General features: G+C 43.9%; 2 protein-coding genes and 1 long non-coding RNA gene across 5 annotated transcripts; 2 read left to right on the top strand and 1 right to left on the bottom strand.

Annotated features, from left to right (window-relative positions):
* Positions 1-860: 860 nt before the first annotated feature.
* Positions 861-21,101, bottom strand: gtf2a1l (general transcription factor IIA, 1-like). Of its 2 annotated transcripts, none has more exons than XM_063191059.1 (11): positions 20,933-21,101; positions 20,464-20,565; positions 17,996-18,119; positions 17,244-17,299; positions 15,241-15,334; positions 11,364-11,695; positions 3,829-4,125; positions 3,335-3,544; positions 2,469-2,771; positions 1,709-1,798; positions 861-1,401 (listed from the first exon to the last, which is right to left on the bottom strand). In XM_063191059.1, the coding sequence occupies exons 1-11, from the start codon at positions 21,071-21,073 to the stop codon at positions 1,294-1,296; spliced, it is 1,857 nt and encodes a 618-aa protein (XP_063047129.1). In that variant the 5' UTR covers positions 21,074-21,101; the 3' UTR covers positions 861-1,293. The 2 variants fall into 2 exon arrangements, with proteins under 2 accessions (XP_063047129.1, XP_063047130.1); XM_063191060.1 differs by having other exon boundaries at positions 20,464-20,578; positions 20,933-21,099.
* Positions 4,481-6,927, top strand: LOC134440907 (uncharacterized). The gene is made up of 4 exons (XM_063191061.1): positions 4,481-4,595; positions 4,688-4,759; positions 4,842-4,915; positions 5,164-6,927. Exon 4 carries the CDS (start codon positions 6,193-6,195, stop codon positions 6,862-6,864), a length of 672 nt encoding a protein of 223 aa, XP_063047131.1. The 5' UTR covers positions 4,481-4,595; positions 4,688-4,759; positions 4,842-4,915; positions 5,164-6,192; the 3' UTR covers positions 6,865-6,927.
* Positions 7,009-8,525, top strand: LOC134440908 (uncharacterized). 2 transcript variants are annotated; one of them, XR_010033056.1, is made up of 4 exons: positions 7,009-7,232; positions 7,325-7,396; positions 7,479-7,552; positions 7,801-8,525. It is a non-coding gene; the product is annotated as an uncharacterized LOC134440908 (long non-coding RNA). The 2 variants fall into 2 exon arrangements; XR_010033055.1 differs by having other exon boundaries at positions 7,041-7,232; positions 7,479-8,525.
* Positions 21,102-27,318: the final 6,217 nt, after the last annotated feature.

The following is a 27,318-nucleotide window of genomic DNA, read 5'->3' on the forward strand; positions in this document are numbered from 1 at the left end:
GGCTCAACACACATCCACACTCAGAGATGTGCACGTGCACACAGACACACACAGGGCTGGACTGGGGCTAAAACACAACATTTTTGTGTGTGACACAGCATGACTCGGCCACCGCCTATTCCATTTCGATTAGTTAAGTATGGCGCGGCACAGCTGGAAAACCCTAGTTTTTTCGGCCAGCTGAACCGAGCTGAGCGTATGACCCAGAATGCTGTGCGTCAGCTCGCCCTCACCGGTGAATCGAAGAACAATCATGGCGGACACCCATTGAGAGTATATAGAATACTGTCAATGGTTATGACGTACGAATTAGGAAGCGTTCCTACTGCTGGCAAGCGCAATAGGCTTAGGCCCATCCGTGATCACAACGTGATCATCACATCATACTACCTAGACGATTGGTGAAAAAGCTTACAGGGTTTAATTGAATATGATGTATTCCGCTTCAGATTAACTTTCAGTTTCGCCCATATTATCATTGTTATTATTATTATTGTTGTTGGTATTATTATTATTGTTGTTGTTGTTATTATTAGCCAACCAATTATTATTAAGTCATGGCTCATTCAACTTTGAGGAAAAATAATGTCTCTCTCCCAGTTTAAAGCAAGGGGAACAGGAACAGGAGAGTAATGGTATGGTAGCTCGACCCCTGAAGACCGTTGGCCCACCAGGGAATGCCCTGTATGCCAGATTTAAACCTTAGTTAATTTCAGTTGAATGCAGGGTAAATTGACGTGATGCAAGTTTGAAAAAGCATGTGTGCATCTATTTTTTTGAATGACAGAAAGAATGAATGAATATACACATTTGAAGTGTGTGATGAATGGCCTTTTCAAAACACACGTACACAATGAGGAGCAGTTTCGATGCATTTTTCTTTACTGAACTGAAGAACTTGTTTCCCAATTACATGTCAATCACATGTAAGCGTATGTACTGTACAGCTCAAATAAATATATTTAAATAAATAAACAAAACACTCAATCTCAGTCAGATCAGCTTTCAAAAAATTAAACAATGCGTTTGAGTTTCAGTCACAGTCAATGCGCAATAAACTCGAGACAGCTGAATGATATTACTAAATCAACAAAAACAAACTCAAACAGACCAATAAATAAGTAAAATAAATGAATAACTCTAAATGAAATCAAAACATGAAAAGGAAATATTATGCCCATTTACAAGACAACAGAAATCTTTTGAAACATAGTCAGTGAAATGTTCCTCCTGTTTCTGATATCCAGACACATTACGTGACTTTTACGTTTTCTGCCGTAGAAACCGCCGACCTCACCACTCCGCCTCCCCGATGGCCCGGGAGAAAACATAATCCTTCCCCCCATACGTCATCACGCCATCCCTCAGGGTGAACTTCCAGTTGTTCTTACTGCGATGAATCTGATGAAGTAACAAATAATAATGTCAATGATAAGACTATTATTTTAGATTTCCTGTCAAGAGCTGTATACACCTGTAGTTTAATATACACCTAATATACACCTGTAGTTACTTTTTTCTCATGCTTTGAACCCTGTGGCTTATGGTATATTCCATGATATGGCTATTATAGATAGATTATTACATGTTACAAGCAAAAAGTGAAGGGAGTTAGCTCCAGGGTGTGATTTATTGTCCAGAAATTACGGTCTGAAAAATCACTCATACAGAGTGACATTTTCCCTTGCAGAAAGCGTATGGAGTATACCTTTTCGTAAAGGCACACCACCACATTCTCTGTGTCAAACAGGTCTGGGACATCCTGGTCACTCACATCGTCTCCTGAGTTTAGAGGGTCCTGTGATGGACAGAAGACAAAACAGATAGGTAAGCAGTTTATATGCAAAAACAACATGGAGTTTATAGGTGTGTGTTAACATGCAGGGCTGGGTTAACATGTCCCACAGCCCTTAGGCTAAACTGCCCTACGCAGGCAAAGCGCAGTAAGTACATATAGCAAAGAGAGATATCCTCCGTGCTCCTGCACTTCACAATCTGGTGCGTCTCGGGAAAGGACTTTGTAAATGCAGGGGAATAAAGGAAATCACCGGAGTATCTTCAGATGTGGAAAATAACTTGTTTTATTGGGCAAGCGCCAAGACTAACGTTTCGACGTTCACACGTCTTCTTCAGAGTCAATATGGCAAACCTGGGTAGGTGGTGCTTAAAAAAAACTTTCAGAAGCACCTGACAGGTGCGTAAGGGGGTGGTGACTGCAATGACCCAAGGGTGCCAATGACAGAGGCTGCACTCCAAAAACAAAAAAAACAAAGACAAAGAAACAAATTCAACATTAAGCCAAACACAAGAAAAGTGTGGCTAGGCTGACAGTGGGGAAAGTTGTGGCTAGGCTGACAGTGGGGAAACTTTTCTCCACAGAGGCGGGGCATCAGCAAACGAGAGGCCACAAGCACAGACCGAGGACGGGAGTCAGCATATTGGAATCCACCCAGTGTGAGGTGTCCTACCTCCTCTATGATGACGGGCTGCTCGGTGTCGCTGCTGGCGCTGCTGGCGTTGCCCTCGTCGTCGCTGCTGCCAGCTTCCTTCAGCACGTCCAGGGCCTCGGCACTGATCAGGCTCAGGAAGTCGTTCTCACCCATCGGGACCTCATCCATCTCCATCTCCATCTCTAGCTCCATCTTCGTCTTCTCTTCCTCGTGACGATCATCACCATCCTCTTCCTCCTCGTCAGAGCTGCCGTCGCACGCCCCGTCCAGCTGCACCAGGTCCTCCAGCCCGCAGAAGTTGAAGTCCTTCATCAGCTCCATCTGATCAGCAACACATACCAGGCTTGTACGATATTCCGAATGGAAAGAATTTCAATTCAAAATAATGCCATTATACGAACACTAGGTGTTGCCATTACCTTGAATTTCTTTGAATTTAATCTACACCACCCATTGAAAGTACATAGAACACCACCACCTAGTGTTCATATTATGGCATTACTTTGAATTGAAATCCTTGCCATTCGGAATTTCGTTCAAGCCTGACACATACAGGCACGCACACACAGCGCAGTACAGTAGAATTGACCTGGCAGCTCACACTACTAGGATGACAACACAATACCATTTCGTTGTAATTCAACAGGGCAACCACTAGGGCTGTCACGATTCAGTTCACGTCACGTTTTTTGACCTATTGTACGATACACCCCATGATTTGTTAAATCTATCTTTTTGATAATCGTTTATGGTTAGAATTTGATGGTGGTAGTAAATATCCATTAAAAATAAGACATTGGTGAAAGGGCAGAATACATTCTAGAAAGAAATTAAAAAAAACACACACTGCCTTTTAAAGAAAAAAAAAAGAAATGTCCCCCTACCCTTATCGCTTCATCCAATTGGTTGCCCAAGCTGCTAAAGGCGGAGCCATCGCAGGAAACAGGAAACGCATCGGAAGCTTCCTCCTTGGCTTCCTCCTTCAGCTTAGATGAGTCGGAGGTGCGAGGTGAGGTAAGGTCAATGGAGTCCCCGCTCATGGGACAGCTGGAGAGCGGCCCCTGCTCCTGCTTCACCTCCATGTTCTGGGGCGTCTAAACATATACACCCACACACACACAGACAAATCAATAGATAGTTAGTGTGTGTGTGTGTGTGTGTGTGTGTGTGCGCGCGCGTGCGCATGTAGGGAAACAAACAGGGATATAAAGATGTTTGAGACTTTCAGTCAGTTATTCATTCCTCCATTCATAAAATTCCTAAATCGACAAAATGCATAGCAAAATATGTGGAAGAATGACATGCAGAGAATTTTCAGCTGGTCTGCCTGCACTGTGCATAGGTGAGTGTATGTGTGTGTGTGTGTGTGTGTATCCACCTGTATGCACAGGTTCAGGGGGCTTTCCTGGCCAACCTGAGGGCTGAAGTCAATGCCGTCCAGATTGAAGTCCCCTGGGCTCTCCGCCACGGGCATCGGAGACGGTTGAGGTCCATCAGCACCAGCACCAGCCCCAGCCCCAGCCCCAGCCAAGAGGCCCCGAGAGGCTAGTGCCGCTGTTGGGACCTCATTGGAAGTGGAGTGGTCCTGGGACACTGGTGCTGGATCAACAACAATGGTGTTCTTCTGAGCCACCACTGCTGCACCCACTGGCGCGGGGACATCAGCAGGGATAGTCTGTGTAGTGTGGAGAACAATATCGTTATTGATCCCGAGGGGCATGAAGGTGTCCAGCAAACTGTACACATACATGACACACATTGAACAAAAATATGCAAAAATATCACGTGTCAACATATTTAAACTAGACTGCCTGTGCAGTCGCCTTCGACTGCTTAAGGTATATCCCCGAAACGCGACGCTTCCAGTCCCCAATCATTCCTACCACTCCCGTCCACCTTTTCATGAACGTTTATGATAAATACAAAATATAAAATAAATATATTTAATATCTATGTAACCGGTGGTCATCCCGAACTTTTATTCTGACGGGATAACGACACTCCCCTTCCTTCAGGTGTGTAGCATAAATCATTGCGGTGGTAGCTAGTTAGCAAAGACGCCGTGTTTTTGATGCTGTCGAGTGTAGCGTGGGCACACCGCTCTCTCTGTCCCTCTGTTTGTGGTTGAGCCACCGTACAGGAAAGGTAGGCGTCCTTCTCGGTTGGTTTATTGCTCTTTTTGGTGCATTGTAATGTACTTAGTTGTTGATTACTGACACCATTTAACTTAATTGTAGCCCTGTCCATCGGCGGCTGGCGTGGGGTCGGTTGCTGTTCTGGGATGGTGTGCTGAGCTGGGCAAACTCAAGGTAAAAGATGCGTTCTGTAAGCTTCTCTCGTGTGTGCGAACGTAGTCTCTGTTGTGACTGATGTAGTGTTACTCTATCACAGTGTCGCTGGTGATGTTCTTCCACTTTGTGTCCTGTGTGGTTGACTGCTTGCATGCCGCTTCGAGAGAACCAGAGGTAATGCCGGCATTTTCTGTAAGAGTTTCGATGCTTAGCACTTGACGTGTGTAGGGAGTTGTGTGGGGTGGGAGTGGGGGTGCTCCGCAGGTGTGATGGCGGGACTGGCAGCGTGGTACCTTTGATATCGCGCTGTGGTGTCGTGGTTGCACCTGTGGGAGCGCCCACATTTCCACAATACACAACTCCTGTTGAATCGAGTTATAAATGCCGTGCCTAATGGTAACTTTCTCGTTAAATGTACATAGGAGGAGTTGGTGCCTTCGACTACACTGATGCAGTGTCACTAGAGAAGGGGGGCATCACTGTTCTTTTCCCAACCTTTTGTTTTGTTTTGTCCTATTGTGTGAGTGATTCATCCTGTGCAACCTTTTCACTTTGACGTCCGAGACGAAGGGGCTTGTGTAAGTTTCACTCTAACATCCGAGACGAAGGGGCTCGTGTAAGTTTCTACTTAGTAACCGCCAAGACGGAGCTTGTGTATATGATTAGGGTATGAACACTGAAGTATTACTGGGAGACGTATCTTAAATCTCAGACTCCTTTTGGAACCTATACTTGCTGTAGGGGGAGACCAAAAACGTGTGTCTAACAGGCTTGTGTGTGTGTGTGGTGGCCATTACCAATTTTGCCCTTTTGGCAGTTTGTTTTCTTTTTACAATTTGATTTACTAACTTTGTTTGCCGTGCAATTTTTGTTATTTGGTCTACCCCTCGTGCAAATGCCAATTGTCATAAGCACTTTTGCATAACTAGCACATTTGCACATTCTTGTATATTGAGATGACGTGCCTAAGGATACTGTAAAAGCTTCATATTCTGATTTGATATTTGACTGAGCCCGTGAGGCATATTTTCAGATACAGAGACTCATTACGAAAAGAAAGAAAATAAAAAGAACTCTGAATTGTATGACAGTTGTATCTCTTGTTATTCACTAACCTGTTGCGGGGAAAGTCAAATCAAGTGTTTGATGGTTGGGTTCTCTCACCCTTACAAATGAGAGTGGCGTAGTCACTAAACATCTTAAAAATATTAAAAATATAAAAAAATATTACGGTAAAGAGATAACGCAGGCCACATTTGGCAGTAGTCGGCAAAGGATAACTAAGTGGATACAGCTGTCTACAATTGTTAGTGGTGGGTTTTGTATGCATTTGGTTTTGTTTTGTTTTGTTGGGAAAAGAACAGTGATTACCCCCAGCCAGCGGAGGGCCCCACCGACGAGATCACCGGCAGGGGTGCTGGCATAGCCGACGGCCAAGCTGCGAGAGAAGCATGGAAGGACTGTCTGAGTTGAAGCAGATGGCAGCGCATCAGCAAGGGCAGCTGGATGTGCTGTCAAGGTGGCTGGGCATTTCCCAGCAACCTCAACCTCAACCGGAGTCGCAGGAGGCTGGCTTCACGTGGGAGAGCCAGCATCGGGGACACCCGGTGAGAGACCGTGATGGGCAACGGGCCTCTGTGGGTGCGCAGCGGCAGCCCTCGCCGACAGCCCACTCAGGGGGCAATGGGCAGGCCTCCAACCGCAGGCGCAGACTGTCATTTAGTGGACCGGAGAGTAACCGTCCAAGAAGAACGTCCATGTCGCATGAGGCTAGCTTCACGTGGGGGAGCCAGCATCTGGGGCACCCAGTGAGAGACCGTGATGGGCAACGGGCCTCTGTGGGTGCGCAGTGGCAACCCTCGCCGACAGCCCACTCAGGGGGCAATGGGCAACGGGCCTCTGTGGGTGCGCAGCGGCAGCCTTCGCCGACAGCCCACTCAGGGGGCAATGGGCAGGCCTCCAACCGCAGACTGTCATGTAGTGGACTGGAGAGTAACCGTCCAAGAAGAACGTCCATGTCCATCCAGCCTGGCGTGACTCCATCCTGGATCATAATGCAGTGTCTGTGTATGATTATGTGCATGTGTACTTTGTTGATGGTTAATGTGCTGGGGGGCCTCTAGTGTGCGTGTGGTTGCGCTCGTTGGATGCGCGTGCGATGCGCGTGCTTGTGTGTGTGTGTGTGTGTGTGTGTGTGTGTGTGCGTGCGTGCTTGTTGGGTGTGTGTGTACGCGTGTGCGGGGATGTGTGCGAGTGCGGAGTGTCACCGGGACGGTGACCTTTTAAAGTGGGGGTGTATGTAACCGGTGGTCATCCCGAACTTTTATTCTGACGGGATAACGACACTCCCCTTTCCTTCAGGTGTGTAGCATAAATCATTGCGGTGGTAGCTAGTTAGCAAAGACGCCGTGTTTTTGATGCTGTCGAGTGTAGCGTGGGCACACCGCTCTCTCTGTCCCTCTGTTTGTGGTTGAGCCACCGTACAGGAAAGGTAGGCGTCCTTCTCGGTTGGTTTATTGCTCTTTTTGGTGCATTGTAATGTACTTAGTTGTTGGTTACTGACACCATTTAACTTAATTGTAGCCCTGTCCATCGGCGGCTGGCGTGGGGTCGGCTGCTGTTCTGGGATGGTGTGCTGAGCTGGGCAAACTCAAGGTAAAAGATGCGTTCTGTACGCTTCTCTCGTGTGTGCGAACGTAGTCTCTGTTGTGACTGATGTAGTGTTACTCTATCACAGTGTCGCTGGTGATGTTCTTCCACTTTGTGTCCTGTGTGGTTGACTGCTTGCATGCCGCTTCGAGAGAACCAGAGGTAATGCCGGCATTTTCTGTAAGAGTTTCGACGCTTAGCACTTGACGTGTGTAGGGAGTTGTGTGGGGTGGGAGTGGGGGTGCTCCGCAGGTGTGATGGCGGGACTGGCAGCGTGGTGCCTTTGATATCGCGCTGTGGTGTCGTGGTTGCACCTGTGGGAGCGCCCACATTTCCACAATACACAACTCCTGTTGAATCGAGTTATAAATGCCGTGCCTAATGGTAACTTTCTCGTTAAATGTACATAGGAGGAGTTGGTGCCTTCGACTACACTGATGCAGTGTCACTAGAGAAGGGGGGCATCACTGTTCTTTTCCCAACCTTTTGTTTTGTTTTGTCCTATTGTGTGAGTGATTCATCCTGTGCAACCTTTTCACTTTGACGTCCGAGACGAAGGGGCTTGTGTAAGTTTCACTCTAACATCCGAGACGAAGGGGCTCGTGTAAGTTTCTACTTAGTAACCGCCAAGACGGAGCTTGTGTATATGATTAGGGTATGAACACTGAAGTATTACTGGGAGACGTATCTTAAATCTCAGACTCCTTTTGGAACCTATACTTGCTGTAGGGGGAGACCAAAGACGTGTGTCTAACAGGCTTGTGTGTGTGTGTGGTGGCCATTACCAATTTTGCCCTTTTGGCAGTTTGTTTTCTTTTTACAATTTGATTTACTAACTTTGTTTGCCGTGCAATTTTTGTTATTTGGTCTACCCCTCGTGCAAATGCCAATTGTCATAAGCACTTTTGCATAACTAGCACATTTGCACATTCTTGTATATTGAGATGACGTGCCTAAGGATACTGTAAAAGCTTCATATTCTGATTTGATATTTGACTGAGCCCGTGAGGCATATTTTCAGATACAGAGACTCATTACGAAAAGAAAGAAAATAAAAAGAACTCTGAATTGTATGACAGTTGTATCTCTTGTTATTCACTAACCTGTTGCGGGGAAAGTCAAATCAAGTGTTTGATGGTTGGGTTCTCTCACCCTTACAAATGAGAGTGGCGTAGTCACTAAACATCTTAAAAATATTAAAAATATAAAAAAATATTACGGTAAAGAGATAACGCAGGCCACATATATACATAGATCAATGACGTGCAGAGGCTTAAAACCAAATGACTATTGTGAAAATGAAGGAAAAAATGGGGCAAATGGTAACACTGTTTTAATGGTTCACTATTACAGTGGATATACCACATTAGGTACAGTGTAATAACCAGTGTAACAATATTTAATACCACGTCATACCAGTGTGACACCATGTACCAATTTTGTACTTATATCATGTAGGCTATTTGTGTGTAAGTGGTATTACATGGTATTGCATATTTGTACACTGGTATTACACTAGTATTACATGGTATTACATATTATTACACTGGTTATTACACTGTACCTGGTATTGCCTATTTTTACACTGGTATTACACTAGTATTACATGGTATTAAATATTGTTACACTGGTTATTACACTGTAGGCCTACATGGTAGATTCACTGAAATGGTGAACCATTAAATTAAGGAGTTACCGGGCAAATCAATCCACCCAGTCAGAAGTTATGGGCCAAATAAAAATTCCACCATTTTGAAAGTGTTGACCTCCAAACTCGAATCAGTTCATGAACCTACCCTGCAGCATTCACACACCAAATCTGGGACAAATCCATCCACCCGGTCAGAAGTAATGGGCCAAACAAAAATTCGGCCCTTCTTGAATTCGGCCATCTTAAAATTGTTGACCTCCAAACTCGAATCAGTTCATGAACCTACCCTAGAACATTCACACACCAAATCTGGGACAAATCCATCCACCCGGTCAGATGTTATGGACCAAACAAAAATTCGGCCATCTTGAATTCGGCCATCTTGAAAGTGTTAACCTCCAAACTGTAATCAGTTCATGAACCCACCCTAGAGCATTCACACACCAAATCTGGGACAAATCCATCCACCCGGTCAGAAGTAATGGGCCAAACAAAAATTCTGCCATCTTGAATTCGGCCATCTTGAAATTGTTGACCGCCAAACTCGAATCAGTTCATGAACCTACCCTAGAACATTCACACACCAAATCTGGGACAAATCCATCCACCCGGTCAGAAGTTATGGACCAAACAAAAATTCGGCCATCTTGAATTTGGCCATCTTGAAAGTGTTAACCTCCAAACTCTAATCAGTTCATGAACCCACCCTAGAGCATTCACACACCAAATCTGGGACAAATCCATCCACCCGGTCAGAAGTAATGGGCCAAACAAAAATTCGGCCATCTTGAATTCGGCCATCTTGAAATTGTTGACCTCCAAACTCGAATCAGCTCATGAACCTGTCCTAGAGCATTCACACACCAAATCTGGGACAAATCCAAACATCCGTTCAAAAGTTATCGCATTAACACGAAAGACCTTACGCGGCGGCGGCGGCGGCGGCGGCGGACGCGGCGGCGACGGTGCACGCAAAACCATTACATCCCCGACGCTCCGCGTTTCGGGGATATAACGACGGTGCACGCAAAACCATTACATCCCCGACGCTCCGCGTTTCGGGGATATAATTACCAGTACAGTTGTGCTGACACTTTTATCCAAAGTGATTTAGGCACAGGGTATTGGTTCTACGGAGGTGGTTCTACTGAGTGTGGTTAGTTAGTAGGGCTGTGCAATATATCGTATTAATATCGTTACATCAATATTGGTGTCAAAAAATATCAAATTTCATAATATCGCCTCCACTTGAGCCATTGCGAGCACAAAACAGACTTGCTACCCAACACTCATGCAGAACATCAATGTGTGTTTCTGCAACTGCTGAAGGGAGGGAAGATTGTGAATTGTTTAGCACAATTAATATTATCTAAAAATATTGTGATATCAATATTGACTGAAATAATCGTGATATTGATTTTTCTCATAATCGAGCAACCCTATTAGTTAGGTGCCTTGCTCAGAAGTGTATCAGCCATGGAAGGCTGGGATTCAAACCCACAACCATCCTCCAAGACCACCTCCCTAACATTAAAGGAACAGTCAAGTAAGTCAAGTTAGCTTTTATTGTCACTTTCTTGATATGCACAGATAATACAAAGGAAAATGAAATTACGTTTCTCTCTATACCATGCAAGGACATAGACATACACAGGACTGACATGTACATACTGAGAGTCCACCATTTTGGAAATGCTCATGTTGGAATACTTATTTTACGCTTCCTCTCAAGTCAAATAATTTGAGTTTTACCTTTCCTGATGCTGTTGAAAGTACTACTACAGTAGCATAGATTTATCAATAGAACCAAATGGGACCAGTTGGTTTCATTCAGGTTTTGGTACCATCCAGTTCAATGATGCATGCTAAGAAGTAACATAACTAGACTTGATACAGAAGGGTGAAAGACGCTTTTTTGGGCTCAGACGTCAGGTGCAGTAACAGGATTTAATGCCCATGAATTATTTAGTAATTGGTGGTTGATATGCTGCAATGAATATGCTTGTTAGATAGTCCACTAAAAAACAACAAAAAATCAATACAATAGTGGCACTGGCTGTCGTTGTGCCACCCTGACTTGTGCTACTGCTGAAGCATCACTGACCTAGAAAAGCATGAGACAAACTCACAGTTGGGTAATCGGGCCTCAATAGTTACAGTTCTGCACCCACTTTTCAATTCAGCCACTCATTACACAGGTTAATTTGTGAAATCACCAGCATCCACCTCATTCCAGCCATTCATGCCACCAGTTCATGGGTGCTCAAATAGTGGGTGCAGGATTGTAACATCTGAAGCCGGATAACCCAACACTGGACATACCTGAGACACTGGTGGCGTCACCGGGGGTGCTGCGGTCTCAGGGGCCTGCTGCTGGTCCGTCTGGGCACTCCTCTGCCCAGACTGGGCATCAGCGCTGCTGGCTGGGGCAGCTGAGGCAGGAGCAGTGTCCTGGCCAGTTGGTGCGAGCTGCCTGGGGGATGGCTGGGTGGCAGGGGCAGGGGCAGTGGGTGGAGGCTGGGTGGAGGCTGGCTGTGGCCTGGGAGTCGCTGGCGGGGCGGCTGCTTTCTGCACAGCGGAAGCCTGATTGACCACGCGGTTGGCTCTGGGGGCCTGGGTCACCACCACCGGTACATTCACTTTGTAGAAGTGGCCTAGCATGCAACATAAGGAAATGTAACAGTCAAGCATGGATTTCAAAACCGAGAAATAAAAGTCAGTGGCATGGATCACAAATGTAAATGTATCCGTCATGTCAGCATTTTGGTCAAAGGTTTGTAAAATTACATGATGAAAACAGAGCAATATGCATCCATTTCTGGTTTTGGGGAGTTTCTCAGCATGAACGACGATCAGAGTCAACACAGACACGAGGGAATTAGACAGACACATGAAGTTGTGTTAATAAAACATGAACAAGTTCTTCATCTTCTCATGCAGTGCTTCTGGCTAAAGGGGGATTCATACTTGGCGTGACTGGCGCTACCCTCCTTCATACTTCACTCGCGACGATGGCGCGCGCCGTCACGTGACCCAAAATGACGTCACACGCCGTGGCGCGAGCTGCCGTGGCGCGAGTTCGTGCACCCTACATTTTTTGTAACTTGGCGTGCGCCACCAGCGACCATGTAGGTAGGCAGACAAAGCAGGAGTTGCGAAGAGAGGCTACAGCTACTGTAGGCTACTACAGAATGGATTCTGCATCATTTTGAGGATAATAAAATGTCCTAGAGAGTTATTTTATCTTCTCCCTTAAATGTTGTTCAGTGAAACAATTATTTACTTTGTTCAGAAGCACGTTGTGTTCGGCGATCTATTTATAAATTCTGCCGCCAGAACAATGCTCTCACATGGTCTTGGAATGATCTGGCAATGTAGGCTACAACAAAAATCTATGTTTCAATGTGGTAAGTCACAAGTCAGACGTTCAGTAGCCCTACAGCAGCCGTGTTTGGCTTTCTATTTTATACATCCATAGAACCCACGCTGCGAGTTGCGAAAGATACTGCAGTTTCTCTCATGAACAGCAGAGGGCACTTCCGAAAATGCGAGCGAAAGCCTGTTTGAAGTATGAATAGTCTGGCGCAAGTGATGACGTCATTGATGGTTCTCGCGCCAAACGCGCCAAAGTGCGCACGTGAAGTATGCAGAGCCCTTAAGACATGAGGGAGTTAGACAGATACATGAATTTAATTTAAAACTCCAGTTAAGGCTCCTTGGTCCTCCTCGCTCACCTCAGAGCCATGGAATTCAGAGTTGTGACAACCGGGGTACAGGAAGTCGGTTGGTGACATGATGCACATAATTCAAATAATTTTTGTCTTTTTGCTAAAGACTAACACAGAACACTACATAATAACAAGTAAAGATAACAGAAAGTGCAGTGAAGGTAAATGCAATTCATGTGCTCATTTTTATTCCTTTTTATGTGGAACTACAGTGCCCTCCATAATTATTGGCACCCCTGGTTGAGTTGTGTTAAAAGCCTTAAAATAAATTCAGTGTTTATTGCAGAAGAATACTGTCACACTGAAAATTGTAGGAAAATGTAGCCTTCAACTCAAATGAATTGTAAGAAAAAAAAAAAATCCCTGACTGAAAAATAATTATTTTTCATTAAATCACCTGTTCCACAATTATTGGCACCCTTAACAATTCCCAGGAAATAAATATAATTGAAGCATTTCTGTCTTTTCTACAGTAGTTTACAAAGTTTACCAGAGTATGTAGGAACATTTAATTAGTAATTCATCACTTCCTGTTTCCCTGGGGTATAAATATGACGTGACACCGAGGCCATTTCTCTTATCCACTCTTAAAGGGACAGTTTGGTCAATTTCAACATGCAGTTGTAATGCTCACACTACCCTGGACTTGTCAGTGCCTGAGATTTTTTTTTTCTTCTTCTTCAGCCGTTTCCGAGATCCTGGTCATTGTAATGGGGGCAGCTCTTTGTTTACATTTCAAAAAAACATTTTTATTTATTCCCAAAAACATCCAAAAGGTTATAAAACATCAGCAGACAACTAGCAAACAGCAGTACCTTTTGGGAAAATATTTGGAGTTGGCCTATGTTTCATTTTTTAAAAATGTAAACAAACGCTGCCCCCATTAGAATTGCTCATATCTCGGAAAGGGCTGAGCCGAAAAATGTGGCATCACCAGGTACTGACAAGTCAAGGGTAGCGTGAGCAATACAACTGCATGTTGAAATTGACCAAACTGTCCCTTTAAACATGGGAAAGACAAAGGAACACAGCATACAAGTGAGGCAGATGTGCGTCGACCTTCACAGGTCAGGCAGAGGCTACAAGAAGATTGCCACTCAACTGCAGCTGCCCATATCCACTGTGAGAGGAATAATTAAGAAGTTCAAAACAACTGGAACAGTGGTAAACAAGCCTGGACGAGGACCCAAGTTTATTTTGCCACCACGCACAGTGAGGGGGATGGTAAGAGAAATCAAAAGATCTCCAAAGCTCACTGTTACAGAATTACAACAAATGGTAGCATCCTGGGGTCACAAAGTCTCCAAATCAACCATCAGGCGCTGTCTACACGCCAACAAGCTGTTTGGGAGGCATGCACGGAGAAAACCTTTCCTCACTCACAATCATAAACGCAAGCGTCTGGAGTTCGCCAAGCGGTATTGGGGCTTCAACTGGGACCGTGTGCTTTGGTCAGATGAGACCAAGATTGAGCTTTTTGGCAACAAACACTCTAAGTGGGTCTGGCGTACCACGAAAGATGCGCATGCTGAAAAGCACCTCATACCCACTGTGAAGTATGGGGGTGGGTCAGTGATGCTGTGGGGCTGTTTCGCTTCCAAAGGCCCTGGGAACCTTGTTAGGGTGCATGGCATCATGAATGCTTTGAAATACCAGGACATTTTAAATCAAAATCTGTTGCCCTCTGCCCGAAAGCTGAAGCTGGGTCGTCACTGGGTCTTTCAGCAAGACAATGACCCTAAACATATGGCCAAATCTACACAGAAATGGTTCACCAGACACAAAATCAAGCTCCTCCCATGGCCATCTCAGTCCCCTGACCTCAACCCCATTGAGAACCTGTGGGGTGAGCTGAAGAGGAGAGTACAGAGGAGAGGACCCAGGTCTCTGGATGATTTAGAGAGATTCTGCAAAGAGGAATGGCTGAAGATCCCTCTTTATGTCTTTTCCCATCTTGTGAAACATTATAGGAGAAGATTAGGTGCTGTTTTGTTGGCAAAAGGGGGTTGTACAAAATATTAACACCAGGGGTGCTAATAATTGTGACACACATTATTTGATGTCAAATAATTATTTCTTTATGTGGGATTTTTTCCCCACTGAATAAATGCACTTGTATTGAAGGTTGGATTTTTCTCTTTTTTTCCATTAAGGTCCCATATTATTTAGAAAAAAAATTAAATAATTGGAAGCTAAAAAACACATCTCAACCAGGGGTGCCAATAATTATGGAGGGCACTGTATTTTGGAACTATGTCAATGGAGATTTGTGTGTCAAAGGTTCCTTGAGCTGCCATCTTTGAAGTCAATGGGATTAGCCTAACTCTTACTTCCATTAAACCGTGCCTTCCTAGTGGCGCAACACCTTCAGCGTTGCTTCTAGTCAGGCCAAAACCAATACAAATATTGGTTCTCGAAGAGATTTGAAAGTCGATGATTATCCGGCTAACTTCCACGGCTCTGTCACTTACCTGAGGCGGTCTGAAGTGTGACTCCTGCTGGGATGTGAACTGGATACGTGACTCCAGGCGGGAGAGAAAAAGTAGTCACCGCACCACCTCCACTCTGGAACGCATTAGCAGATGACAAGACACTTTAGTAACAATTACACTTAGCAATTACGAGACAATTACGCTTAGCATTTTTTAAAAACATTTTTCCACATAACATTTCTAAAAACATATGTTTTGGGCTTGTAAGCCTTTATTCATACAGGACAGTTTGAGAGTGTGGCAGGAAGTGAGTGGGAGTGAGCAGAGATGGGAGAGGATCGGGAAACAGCCTTTGGACAAAATCAAAGGCCCAGCCAAAGACCAGCGTAACAGTATGTTGTCTTCACTAGTTGAGACACAGCCGAGGCCCTACTTAGCAGACATTTTTATTACTTTTTGTTATTTATGTACAGGGCAAAGTCCATGGAGCAATGTGGAGTTGGATGCCTTGCTCAAGGGCACTTCAGCCCTGGATGAGAGTGCAAGAAAGAGACCACCCACATTCTTGCCACTGGCACTGTGGGACACATTGATTTAGTACACAACAGGACAACAAGAGGCTGCGTGCAATCTATCTGTATCAACTCCCAAGACCCTACTAAGCAAAGGCTTAATACACAGTGCACACCCACAGTGCAATTTGTAGCTGCCAACAGCATAAGCAAATTAACAGTGAATTTAAAAACTGCCTGATCATACCTGTAGGCTCCTTTGAGTTGCACTGACTGGCATACAACTTGCTCCTCTCAGTATGCACAGGTGCCTTTTACATTACCATAATAATGGAAAAAAAACATTCAGCAAGAACAGAATTTTACAGAATGTTATTATTCGTCAACCGATTTCACTGACAATCAGAATATTCACTCTTTGAACATTGCAGCACCTTTTACAACATCCTGATTCTAACTTCAGCATTTTGGACTTCTTTGCAGCAGTAGACTAAATCGGTGTCAGTGGCCGTACCCCATAATGCTTAACAGTGCCATTCCCCAACCACAGCCCCACCTAGGGGCCAGCCTAACTCATTGCACAGTGATGACGAGCAGGGGCAGGTTGTTATTTTTGCAACCCCTCACAGTATGCTTCATCAGGCCAAACACTAACAGAAAAAAAACGTCATGACACTCATCATCCAACAACACAATAGTGAGTGACTAGCAGTAATATACGGCTGGGAGTCACCAGCCAGCCGCATAATTATAACTGAGAAACACAATGATCAGCGAGGGCAGACCCGTGGGGTCAGGGGCACCACAACAAGCACACACTCTCAACAAAACAGTGCTCATTGACACAGCCTCAGAGGTGTGCGACAAGGAAGCTTCCGTATTAGTTTGTCTATGTGTGTGTGTGTGTGTGTGTGTGTGTGTATACAGTATGTGTACCATCCCTTCTCACACAAATGGAGGATATTCTTGGCCTAATTCATCCTTGTCATCTCTCCCTGGCTCTCTTTTTTGCTTCCTTCCCTCTCATCCTCCCCTCTCTCCCTCGCTTGCTCCTGCGCCCTGCTTTTTCAGCCTGCGTCTTATATCTAAATTAAGTGGTGCTGCTTCCTTTTGTATGTTTAATACAGTGTCACACTGACCTCACCTGCCTCCTGCTCCCCACAGACACAACATACAGTAGAAGCCTCACATAGCTGTTAGCATGCTAAAGAGGCCGTGGCTAACAGCAAGTCAGAACCCACTGGACTTGCACACCACACGTGCGCAAGTTATAGTATCACGTTCAATGAACTCAACTGGACTCATGTAAACATGCACACATACACACCCACATACAATGAATTCCACTGAAACTGCTGCTCAACAAGCAAAAGATACAACCCACCACCAACCATCACATCCCATTCAATCCCTTCTATGGCACATCCCACATGACAACCCATTTATCTACACTGAATACACACGCAATTTCATTTCCTGTGCATATGCTACAAGTTTATGTACAGTTGTGCAGCAATGCACATAACATACCGTCTTTGCTGTAAAGCTCTGCACACTTTGGCCAGGTGGGAGGATGATAGAGGCTCCTTTTATAGAACAAAGAAAAACAATGGCAATCATGTTTCAAGAGACATTGAAATTATACACTTGACTAGTTTACATGAGATATTTAATCCAGAATTAACTCAATTTAATTCTGAATAAACCTTAATTCCGCTTTGAAAACATCATGTAAACATTTCACAATTCTCAATTAAATGAAAGTGCAATGTAAACTTCACTGAACTATTTAATTCTATATTATTAATTCAGAATTAAAAACACCATGTAAATGAAGCCACTGAAGAACAATGGGGCACCTAAGTCACGCCCTCTACTTCCTAGTTTATGGGGCATGGGGAGTCAAAAAATAATTACTGGGCTTGAAATTAGTGGTTTTTCGACACCAATCCAAACCTTGGACCTCCACCTATGCACCACAAATCCACCACGACTCGCCTCGTTCCCTTCCATTCAATTTTTTGCAACTTATTGCCCCATGAACCAGGAAGTAGAGGGCGTGACTTAGGTGCCCCATGCACTGCCAGGAACATTTTAATACAAATGTTTCTGATTTCACTGCAACACCATGCTCTGAATGAAGTAATGGGTCTTTAAAAATAATTTTTCATAATTCTCATATACCTTATGGACAAAAATGATTGCCATCTTCATTACTATTTAGTGGCCAGGGAGAAATGGGTGAATTAAGAACGCAGACAGGACAAAATAACTCTACACACCAGCTTGTTTTTGGAGGGCCTGTGTGTAGCTGGCTGGCAGATGAAGGGAAAAGTTTGAAGGGTTGATCGCATCCTTCCGGAAGCCCTCCACCGCTTTAGACTGCATGACCTTTGTCACCCACAACTAAAGGCAGATTTAGAAAAACGTGACCAAAGTCACATCACTATACGATTCATTTTAATTCATATTCATCATTCGGCCTACTTAGGCCTATAATATTCCAATAATACTGACTTACTAATTACAGATTTACTTATCAGGGTTTGACATGTTAATTATGTTTTTGTTGTTGTTCATTGGCCACTGTAACAAGTGTTTCACCAAGTTAGCATGGGCTGCGTTTCCCAAAAACTCTTAAGTAGCACTTAAGCCTAAGTAGTACTTAAGTATGAGGGGCCACCTAGGAAATATATCATCACTAAAAGTTTATGCATACTAGCCTAGAAATCTAGACGCCCCTAGCGACCGCAAATTGAATTTGCTCCCGGGGGCAGTCTAGCGGACCCCGGTCGTTTTGCGAGGCTGAAAGTTATCCGATGACAGGGCCAATCAAATCGCGAGGGGGGCTGGGCTACCTAGTAAACAGGAAACTTTCTAAGAAGAAGCATGGTGTCCGTCCGTGCTACTTACAGCACGAAAGTGCACTTAATTTAAAAAGCCTGGATGATAATACATTTCGTGTCTGACATGGATTGATGTAATAATACACCATGAACTTATCGGACACAAATAGATCACAACACAATACTATTTGATCATTCGATGTTTTAAACTAGCTCGGTAAGCTAAGTTGAGCATTTTACAGGACCAGATAGTCACACGCTATTATCAGACCACTACTGTAGGTGTAGAATGAAATTGCTGCCCCAATTTCTAATAAGACACATGCCATTAAAAACGAAACATTTGGGAGCTTTGAAAGTCTTTGAGTAGCTTACTAAATAGATGGGAATGGCATAGTCTACCAAGCTAGTGGCTAGCTAACCTGTCGTCAATAACACAGAGCTATCCAGTCTTAATATAACCATTTAACAAGCCCCAAATGGCTCATCATTTCGCTGGTTGATCAAGGAGGGCCATGTGGTTGAAAACGAGGCATTTTTGAACTGTATAAGTGAAAACACGATTTATTAGGACACTTGTTTGTGGCTGTGGTCATCACATGCATTCACTGCTACGACGGCTCGAATTTGCCGCTCCACCTACAAAGGGGCCCTCGCTGGCTAGCTAACCTGTCGCCAATAACACAGAGCTAGGTATCCAGCCTTGTATTAAATGCCTGCCCCAAATTCTAATAAGATCCATGTCATTAAAAACGAGACATTTGGGAGCTTTGAAAGTCTGTAAGTCGCTTACTAAATAGATGGGAATGACACCTACAGTCTACCGAGCTAGCGGCTAGCCAATCTGTCGTCAATTACACAGAGCTAATATCCAGCCGTGTATTACAGCTAGCTAGCTAACACCGAACATGCCATGTTGACAACAATCATAAATATAACCATTTAACAAGCCCCAAATTGCTCAACATTTCGCTGGATGATCAAGAAGGGCCGTGTGGTTGAAAACGAGGCATTTTTGAACTATGTAAGTGAAAACACGATTTATTAGGAAACTTGTTTGTGGCTGTGGTGATCACACGCATTCACTGCTACGACGGCTCGGACTTGCCGCTTCACAAGACAGCTGTGACGTTACACACAGAAGTGTGTGGGGATTGGTTGTTTGCCATCCAATTGCGTGGCGTTGAGTGCTGAAGCAACCGTTTATCCCGCCCACACTGCTGCCCAGCCCTCCTAGACCCTGGTACAGCTTTTTGCTGTACGGGTCTGGCTCGCTAGGCTATATGCATACAATAATTTAATAGGCCTACATACAATGTTTTGTTCTGGTACATGCAATAAAAATGCTTGCGCTAAGTGCATGTGTGAGGTAAAATAGTTTATGTATAAACTTTTAGTAATGATGTGAAACCTATTTCTGATGTATTGCTAATGGGTCCCTCATACTTAAGTACTACTTAAGCTTTACTAAGTTTTTGGGAAACACAGCCATGGTCAGTTGGCAGGACTGGTGCCAATAAGCCTTTATAACACTAATAAAATAAAATTGAATGTTATTTACAGTTAACATCATCAGTGCTGTCAGAGGCTGGCCTTGATTCACTTCATATAACATATCTAAATGGGCCTGGGTCAATGATACAGTAGACCTCATTGGCCTGGGCTGACAACCAGCCACTTCAATTTGTCAAAACAGCAAGGTGTTGAGGTGTGCGGAAAAAAATAATAATTTAAATTTGTACAACAGTAGCTAGCTCTATTTTTCATCAAGGGCTGCGATGGCATTCACGGCATAGCCTAATATCAAAGTATCAAATGCCTAGAATACGTCGTTACAAATTAACTGAAGAAACAATGTTACTACTTGGTCAGTCTACTTCCTTCCTGTCAAAACAAAAACAAACCTGATGAAGTTCAGTGAGGACGCCCTCATCCACTCCTTCGTCAAGAAACAGCTCTCGGACATTTTCGATGACATCGTCGATAACAGAGAGATACAGTTTACACTGAAAAGAGAAGCTAGTTTTGAAAAAGTCACGTATGAGTTAGTTCATGTATAATCACAATGTTACGTGCCAGTGGCTAATAGCTTGATAAATTCGGCTAGACTAGTTCTAGAAGGAGTGTTGAACAAGTAGCAGTTGTTTGCAGGAATCATGCTTAATGTTCTTATTCTTGAGTTTTATAGGCAGATAATTTAACACTTCTGTTTATGTCCATCAGTAGCCTGTCTTTTTGATGTCCTGGTGGACATTTTCTTTCATTTTTGTGCTAGCAAAGGAGAGGTTTGATAGCTACTATGTAACTGTAACAGTTATTGGCCTAATTACACATACAGTATGCCACAGCAAGTTAAAGACACCTAAATCTTACCAATGAATTTGCCCTTGACTGCATTATCCGCCTTGTTCTTTGAACGCTGTTGGCTAATACTATACTAATCAAGCCCTGATCACTGACAGCTGGCTGGCTAGTACCAATTAGCCCTTCGCCATTAGCGTTGCACCTGTTCATGAAGACATTCCGTTGACCTTACACAGGCTCGATTCGCGAGTTGTCCTCGTGTCTGTTCTGTCTGTAGAATTTGGAGGAGGTCAAAGGAAAGGAGAGGAAAATGACTTTTTCCTCTGTCAGTCCATTTTGACCACCTCTGCGTAGTGCATAATGACATTGGGCAACAATGTAGGCCAAAAGTAGAAGGAGAATCATAACGGATCTAGCTTCTTAAGGAGTCTTTTCAATCAGGAGGTGTAAACTCTGCTAAACTTTTTCTTTTTAAATAAACAAATTTTAAAAAGTACTGTACCAATAGCTGCACCATGTGGTTCTCAACCTTTTTTGGACAAATGCCCCCTGCACTTTATCCTAAGCCTGCCATCGCCCACCCTCACTATAACATTTTTTAAATGGACTAATAAACTAAGCACCACGCCTCTCAACAGTAACCTTCTCAACGCCCCCCTAGGTCTCCCCAACGCCCCCAGGGGGGCTGTACCACCCCCTTTGAGAAACACTAAAAGAGTGTGTACACAGACGTGTAGCCTACCAGGCGTTGGTTTACCAGACCAACAACAACCTCCAGTTTGGGGAGACCGGGTATGAAAGTAGGCCTAACTCAGGGATGGTTGTAACACCACTAATGTCACCAGTTAGGAAAAAGATACACTTTCAATGTCACAAGACTTACTTTATGACTTCTCATGGACATTTTCAAGTTAATAGGCATATAAAAATAATTTTAGAGGTAGAGGGAAAAAATCATTTCTGAGTCAAGAAAGTAATTTTTTATTTCTTTTTACTTTTCGTCTACTGTTTTTACTGTCATTCATAATGTTGTATATCAGGTAAAACTGCAGCTCCTCTAGATAATAACGGTTGCTGTGCCCCTTGCTAATATCTGAGCACCCTGCCACTACAAGCAGTTAAGACATGGATGACAGTGGTGGGGTAGGTTGTAACAAGTTCTTTCCCATACAAGCCAATAGGCCGAAAATGCATTAGCATTGCATATCAATACTGTTAAACAAGTACAAATGTTGTGTTTTTTTAATGTTGTGTTTCAAATCTTTTTATAATATCAACATGCTGTTAATTGCCTTTGAGAGGAATGGATGAGATGCATGATGGTGAATCTATTTTTACAACTTAATGCAGAAATTGTAATATCACATAGAGTTCCATTGTTTTCTATGATGTTACAACCTACCCAAATAGGTGTTGCAACCATCCCGGTAGTTTGGTAGGTTGTAACAAAGGTACACTCTGCATTTCACATGATCTGACAAGTTATGTGATATAATTGAGGACATTTAAGTAATTGTAATAGACAAATGTGGGTGCTGTGTCAAAAATTCTTAGATCTGTAGCTTTTAAATAAATGGTAGTTTGAGGGGATTTCCAAAAAGTGTTACTTTCATACCCGGTCTCCCCGTCTTCATGATGTAGCATATGTACTGAATTCATGCTGGAGGAATGCAATGCAGGAATGCCATATTCATAAACCGGACTGTGTGTGGGCCCCCTATATACATGTGGCCCTGGTGACTGACTAAGGGGAATTGGCTGTGAGGCTATAGGATGAGGGTAGTCTCTCTCTCTCTCTCTCTCTCTCTCTCTCTCTCTCTCTCTCGATGTTATTCTTTATTACCTGTGAACTCAACTCGGTTGATGAAACACAAAAGGTAACCTGGAATAGTCTTCATTGAGGGGCCCTAATGATAAAAGTGTAACTCATTGGTTATGATAAACTCATTTGGAAGAATCATTAGCATGGCATTATGTAGCATTTGAGCTGTGTAAATATACACGTATACACGTGCTGTGTATATGTTGTGTATCTTCGCCCAACAATTGCCATCAAGTCATGTAGGCCTACTTCTGTGTTATGTGCCCATTCTGTCCGATGTAAGTGTTGTGTTTTGTGCGACTCTCTCTCTCTCTTTCTCTCTCTCTCTCTCTCTCTCTCTCTCTCTCTCTCTCTCTCTCTCTCTCTCTACCCCAGTCCCTGGTGGCTATGAAGTGTGCCCCCATAGTATGTCATGTGATATTGGTCTGTAAAGAGTTTTGATTGATCTTGGAGACAAATACACTAATTTCTGCCTTGTGTAATACACATTTTATTTGTACCACAATCAAGTACAGAATATTTATGTTTATTTACATAGTAAATATGAATCACATTGAAACCATCATGAAATGTTATAATCAATAAAACACATTTAAAAGTGACAAGATTGTTCCATTGAATGCCCAATTCCATATCCCATTCAAATATACGACAGTTATTTATCACCATACTATTTTCCAAGGAAATAAGCTGGAGTAGTTTCGAGGTCAGTATAAAAACAATTCAGAACAAGAATTCCATACAAAAGGCACAACTTACACACACACACACACACACACACACACACACACACACACACACACACACACACACACACACACACACACACGGACACACACACACTCAGTGTCCAGCACTGATAATCAGAAGTACCTCTCCTCTCCACTCCTCTTTTCTCCTCTCCTCTTCTGACCTCTCCTGTCCTGTCCCTCTCCTGACCTGTTCTCGCCATTCCTGTTCTCTTCTCTCCGTCCTCTCCTCTTCTCCTCTCCTGTTCTCTTCTCATCTCCTGTCCTCTCCTCTTCTGTTCTCTCTGCTCTTCTCCTCTCCTGTTCTCTTCTCATCTCATCTCCTCTCCTCTCCTTCTCTTCTTTCAATCCTCTCCTGCCCTTCCCGGCCCCCTTCTCTTATCATTTTCCCCCTTCTCCACGCTTTTCTCCTCCTCTCATCTCCTAACCCTAACCTCTCCTGAACGGTTATCTTGTAGCACCACAATATCAGCTCCCTTTTGGGGAGCGATAGGAGGATGGGGTTAGGGTATAAGGTTAGGATTCAGGGATTGGAGGATGTGTATAATAGATTGTTACATAGGCTACTATTTACAGAAGTGCACACATGTGAAACACGTGTTCACCGAAAGTATGACAAACATTTCACTAAAAATGGTTCAAACAAAGGTGATAAACAAAGGAGGCTACAGGAGGCTGCCACACTGAGACTGCAGGAGGTGCACTTCAAAGGTTGCAGGAGGCTATCACACTTTACTGTAAAGGGACACTGTGCAGGATATGGTCAAAAAAGGTTCTGCTCATTTTAACTGGGCTCCCTATTGCCAAATTTGATGTTTACATGAAAGTTTACTAAGTAATAAACAAATATTTTCTAGTATGGTCCAAGCACAGTCATTTTTGCAGCTAAAAATGGCTATTTTTGGAAATTCAAAATGGCGGACCATGGAAAAGATCCCCCTTTTCATGTATGAAAAGTGCATGTTTTCCAGTCATAATGAATACTTAGAATTTGATGGTGGTGGTAAATATTCATGAAAAAGGTAACATTAGTGAATGGGCAGCATGAAGTCTGGAAATAAACAACTAAAAATCTCACACAGTGTCCCTTTAAAGGTTGCATTAGGAGGCTGTAGAGGTGCACGTCAAAGTCTGCAGGAGGCTGTTAACCCTTTAAAGGCGGCAAAAGGTGCACTGTAAAGGCCGCAAGAGGCTATCACACTTCAATGGCTGCAGGGGGCTGCTAACCTTTCAAAGGCTGCAGGAGGCTGTTAACCCTTTAAAGCAGTGATTCTGGGGACCACTGGTGGTCCGCAACAGAGCTCAGGTGGTCTGTGAGGGGATGTCTACTGTTCCAAGGCAAGCTGGCAGTAGGCTATATTGGTAACATTATTACAAAGCTAAACATAGCTGAAGTCATGTTGTCACCTAGCCTAGAAATCTAGACGCCCCTAGCGACCGCAAATTGAATTTGCTCCCGGGGGCAGTCTAGCGGACCCCGGTCGTTTTGCGAGGCTGAAAGTTATCCGATGACAGGGCCAATCAAATCGCGAGGGGGGCCGGGCTACCTAGTAAACAGGAAACTTTCTAAGAAGAAGCATGGTGTCCGTTCGTGCTACGTACAGCACGAAAGTGTTTAAAAAGCCTGGATGATAATACATTTCGTGGCTGACATGGATTGATGTAATAATACACCATGAAATTATCGGGCACAAATAGATCTCAACACATTACCATTTGATCATTCGATGTTTTAAACTAGCTCGGTAAGCTAAGTTGAGCATTTTACAGAACCAGATAGTCACACGCTATTATCAGACCACTACTGTAGGTGTAGAATGAAATTGCGGCCCAAATTTCTAATAAGACACATGCCATTAAAAACGAGACATTTGGGAGCTTTGAAAAGCTTACTAAATAGATGGGATCGATAGTCTGGCTAGTGGGAGCGAGCTGACCGGGGAGCGTCCTGCGTTGGGAGCAATCAGGGAAAGTTATGGGTTAGCTAGCTAACACCGAACATGCCATGTTGACAACAATCATAAATATAACCATTTAACAAGCCCCAAATTGCTCGACATTTCGCTGATTGATCATAGAGGGCCATGTGGTTGAAAACGAGGCATTTTTGAACTGTATAAGTGAAAACACGATTTATTAGGAAACTTGTTTGTGGCTGTGGTCATCACACGCTTTCACTGCTACGACGGCTGGAAGTTGCCGCTTCACCTACAAAGAGGCCCTCGCTAGTGGCTAGCTAACCTGTCGTCAATAACAGAGCTAGGTATCCAGCCTTGTATTATATGCCTGCCCCAAATTCTAATAAGATCCATGTCATTAAAAACGAGACATTTGGGAGCTTTGAAAGTCTGTAAGTCGCTTACTAAATAGATGGGAATGACATCTAGTCTACCGAGCTAGCGGCTAGCCATGTATTAGTTATGGGTATACAGCTAGCTAGCTGACACCGAACATGCCATGTTGACAACAATCATAAATATAACCATTTAACAAGCCCCACATTGCTCGACATTTCGCTGATTGATCAATTAGGGCCATGTGGTTGAAAACGATGCTTTTTTGAACTGTATAAGTGAAAACACGATTTATTAGGAAACTTGTTTGTGGCTGTGGTCATCACACGAATTCACTGCTACGACGGCTCGAAGTTGCCGCTGCACCTACAAAGGGGCGTGTCGCGTGTACGTTGTGAAAGACAGCTGTGACGTTACACAGAAGTGTGTGGGGATTGGTTGTTCCACCATCCTATTGCGTGACGTTGAGTGCTGAAGCAACCGTTTATCCCGCCCACACTGCCGCCCAGCCCTCCTAGACCCTGGTACAGCTTTTTGCTGTACGGGTCTGGCTGCGCTAGGCTAGTTGTCACCACAATAAGACAGGCTTCTTCTAATGTGAATAAAAAGTAAGCGATCTGCATCAAAGTTAGCAGTGTCAAATTAGCACGTCAACTGTCAATTCAGTTGACAGCTGGTCCCTGAACATGTTTGGGGGGAACAAAGTGGTCCTCGGTCTGAAATAGTTCGAGAAACACTGCTTTAAAGGCTGCAGGAGGCTACAGCTGGCTGCTGTACTGTAGAACAGGGATGGGGAACCTTTTCCTTCAAGGGCCATATATGAACACAAACTGTCTACACAGGCTGTCACACTGCAGGGTTGCCAGATGATTTTTCTAGCCCAAATAAATGCTCAAATCCCACTTGAAAGCACTAAATCCCACCCAATTTGAACTAAGTTCCATTGATTTCTATGGCCATGAATCAGAATGCAGAAAAAAACAACAAAATGCCCACTTTTACCGGCAGACATCATCCTAAGCAGCCCAACTGTCGAGAAACTGCCCAATCTGGCAAAACTGGCAGGAAGATGCAGGAGGCTGCTGCACTGTAGAGGGGTCCTGAGAAGTGCACAAAGCTACAGCCAATAAGAGGTCTTTATGTAATGGGAGAGAGTATAAGCAGCCAACCAGAAGCCTGTACGTAGTGGAAGAGAGTATAAACAGCCAACCAGAAGCCTGTATGTAGCCGAAGAGTATAAACAGCCAACCAGAGGCCTGTATGTAGTGGGAGAGAGTATTAACAGCCAACCAGAAGCCTGTATGTAGCGGGAGAGAGATTAAACAGCCAATCAGAAGCCTTTGTGTGCATTCCAATATGCGACCTTGCGTCCTCCACTTGTGCTTGTGGCCTCACGTTTTGCTGATGCCCTCAGTGGAGAAAACAATTACGTTTCCCCACTGTCAGCCTATAGCCACAACAATTTTTGGGAGACTATTCTTCATTCACCATCCAGTTTGCAAATGAGAAAATGACTTTATAAGTGAGCTTTTACGAGATATTGAAATATAATGCTGTTGTCAGTGATATCATCACAGCGTATTACTTCTT

Source organism: Engraulis encrasicolus, chromosome 24, assembly GCF_034702125.1.
Source record: "Engraulis encrasicolus isolate BLACKSEA-1 chromosome 24, IST_EnEncr_1.0, whole genome shotgun sequence".
Taxonomy (NCBI): Eukaryota; Metazoa; Chordata; class Actinopteri; order Clupeiformes; family Engraulidae; genus Engraulis; species Engraulis encrasicolus.